This window comes from Eimeria mitis, genomic scaffold (assembly GCF_000499745.2).
Source record: "Eimeria mitis Houghton genomic scaffold, Emh_scaff1123, whole genome shotgun sequence".
NCBI classification, from domain to species: Eukaryota; Apicomplexa; class Conoidasida; order Eucoccidiorida; family Eimeriidae; genus Eimeria; species Eimeria mitis.
Genome location: NW_013567729.1, coordinates 1 through 2776, shown reverse-complemented (window position 1 = coordinate 2776; position 2776 = coordinate 1). Strand labels below are relative to the sequence as shown.

The 2776-nt window shown below is 50.8% G+C and overlaps 1 protein-coding gene across 1 annotated transcript in view; it reads right to left on the bottom strand.

Annotated features, from left to right (window-relative positions):
- Positions 1-533, bottom strand: part of EMH_0030090 (uncharacterized protein) — a gene marked incomplete at both ends in the record, with an annotated part of 2609 nt that extends 2076 nt beyond the window's left edge. The window contains one exon of the mRNA XM_013494377.1: positions 507-533. Coding sequence (XP_013349831.1) covers positions 507-533 — 27 coding nt within the window. The remainder of the gene's footprint in view (positions 1-506) is intronic.
- Between the last annotated feature and the right edge of the window lie 2243 nt (positions 534-2776).

Genomic DNA, 2776 nt, shown 5'->3' with positions numbered 1-2776 from the left:
TTCCTGATCGCGCCTATACTACGCAACAGACAGGATGCTGTAGGGACGTTAGAGGACCAGTGCAGCAGGTACTTTTCCACTTTGATGCTCGGAGCATTGGCCTCATACATTTGTGTGACTCAACAGTGCATATGCTGGAGTGCGTTTTTCACGTTAAAGCTGAGTTTTTGAGGGAGGTGCTAGTTCACACGGACTGCCCGCTTTTGGCCTGTCGGCCTGCCGCATGCATCTTAATTATTTCCCTCAAACATTAGTTTGAGGTTGGAGTTGTAATCGCCTCCTGCAAGATAGGGCTTTCGGTTCCACGCGGTGTTGTTGTCTCTAGCCGTGAATTTGAGACCATAGGAATCCCTACTTGCCAAGCTCAGGCCACGGGAATGAGCAACACTCACTGCAGTTTTTAGATGCACCGGGCAGCGTGCATAGGTTGACAAGCTTGTTTGAGGTTATTCAAACAGGCAAAACTTATGCGGTGAGTTGGCGAGCTAGGCAAGAAAAGCTCCTACATGTGACTTCACAGCGGCATCTTCCATTCGTCTGGACTAGCAAGACACACTTGATAGCTGGCCGCAGCTTTCCAATGTTTACGCGCTCTTGCGGAGCCACAGAATCGATTTCCCCAGTCTCGCTGCGTGCAGTCATCTGCGTAGCGGAGGCATTGGCGCTCAACCTGACGGGGTCGTCTTTTGTTTGCAGTGCCCCTTAAGTTGTTGGCGTCCGCGTTGTGCGCGTTGGAGGCGTATGCAGTTCGTGCTCACGAATGTCCACGTGCGACGTGAAAATACTTTTTGCTGCCATCACGTGCTGCTCGGAACTGCGCATATTCACGCAGTTTGGGGTAGATGCGTGCATAGGCAAGAGAGGTTAATATTAGTTCCACGGCAGGGACACGGGTAGTGCGCGAGTGAGGGCTGTGGTGGCCGAAGTGAGGGTTACTTTCGATAGACGAACGTGCAGCGAGTAGTTTAAGCGGTTTTCGCGCCTGTTGCGTTGTGTCAAGGTGTTTGGTTGTCGAGAAAATGCAAGTGATGGTGTCATTCACGTTCAGTCGATTTGGCTTGTGGATGCAACGGCTTTCTAAAGCGTGCAGGTGATAGCCTGACCAGCGGTGCAAACACTCCAGCCTTCTGTGCGTTCTTGTCGATCGGAGCACTGCAAGGACGGATATGATGGAGCAAGTCCAAATAGGCAGTCCCAACTGTGGCACATGGGTAGCCCGTCGTTGACTGCTAGCTGCGGGACTGCAACTGTTCGAGATCACGCTTTCCTCGAATACACAAGGAACAAAGTTCGCCTAGGGCTAGCAACAATATATTACGAATTATGGCGTGGGTAGGGCTTGTATATGTGACTGTAATTATTACAGTGTGGATATTTCGTGTAGACATAATATATCCATCTTTTGAATCGAAGTTATTTTAACGTCTGCGGGTGGTCTATAAGCCAGCAAGCCTGGCTCTGCAAGGTAATATAACAGGGCATTTCTCGGCTGTAGCGCACATTCGTTGACAAATATTTGCTCGTAGGAGCCGGGTAGGGGCGATACCTCATCGCCATTCGCACAGGCGGAAGCATTGCATGCTCAGTCGCATCAAGTGCCTATATTGCAGCACATGCTGTGTACAGCTGCGTCCCGATGTATTTTGGTTTTTTATGCTGGCTTACTTTCGGAGCACTTGGTGCGTGGTGCCAATGTTGGAGAGAGTGGACGTTTGGTCAAGCGAGCGGCGCCTCTAGATTTTACGAAGATCTTCCATGCTGGCGCACCTGTTGTTCGAGAAACGCGCAGACCAATGCCGGTGCATGGATAGCCTAGACGCTAGCGCTTGCGTAATAGTATTGGAGCGTAATTAGTCGTACGTCTTCACGAAATATTCCACAGGCAGTAGAGGTGCTGTAGGCTAGGGTATAAATTGAACTCAGGCATGCGACGTATCAGACTATTTGGTGGCTGAGGATACTTGAAAGGTGATCCATGACACGCCGTATGTTCAGCATCGGGCTTCGTGTTGTAACTAGTTGTAGCAAGCGGCAGCAGGCGGATCTAGCGGCAGCGCGCGGTTGCAGCCGTTCGGAAAGAAAATGTGCCTTCTGCATCACCGGGACAGTTAACTACATGCTGTGGGAATGATTGGAGAGTTTTCGATTTTTGCGCTCGACCCGTCTTTGGTTTGCCGTACTGGCAATTTTCGGCATCTGCGACGTCGCATGCCACGGGCGGTGGGTGGGCCTGGCGTATATAATAGCAGGTGACTACCAGCAAGTGGCTGTTTCCCGACAAATGCTGTGTAATGCCATCCCCGGTTGCGACTTTGATTTATAGGCTGGGGGGAAGTCCACGACTATTTTGGTGCAGAACGTATGGTCAAGCAATGGCTCGCGCTAACTGTGGCAAATAATTTAATGCTTGTTTTATGACTTCGTATGACGACATACGTGTTGACGAGCGTCTGTTACAGTTATCGTGGAGGAATGAATGATGGCTATGGCGAGAGAGGGTTTCTATTTAGAACGAAATTGCACGGCACGCCATTTGTGCAGGGAACGTGCCGCAGACCCCCCAGGATGTGTGTTATATAGTGCGAACTCGCAACTCATTCTTGGGTGAAGCGGCCTGTTGCGTTCTGGAGATGTGGCACTTGCCATGCTCCAACGGTGTGTGCCACGTGGTGCTTCTGGTGAGTTTCTCGCAACAAAAAAAACGAATACTGCGCTGATTGGTGCCCCTACGGCATATGGAACTGAACACGTCGACAGTTGGGACGCGTCCCAAAAC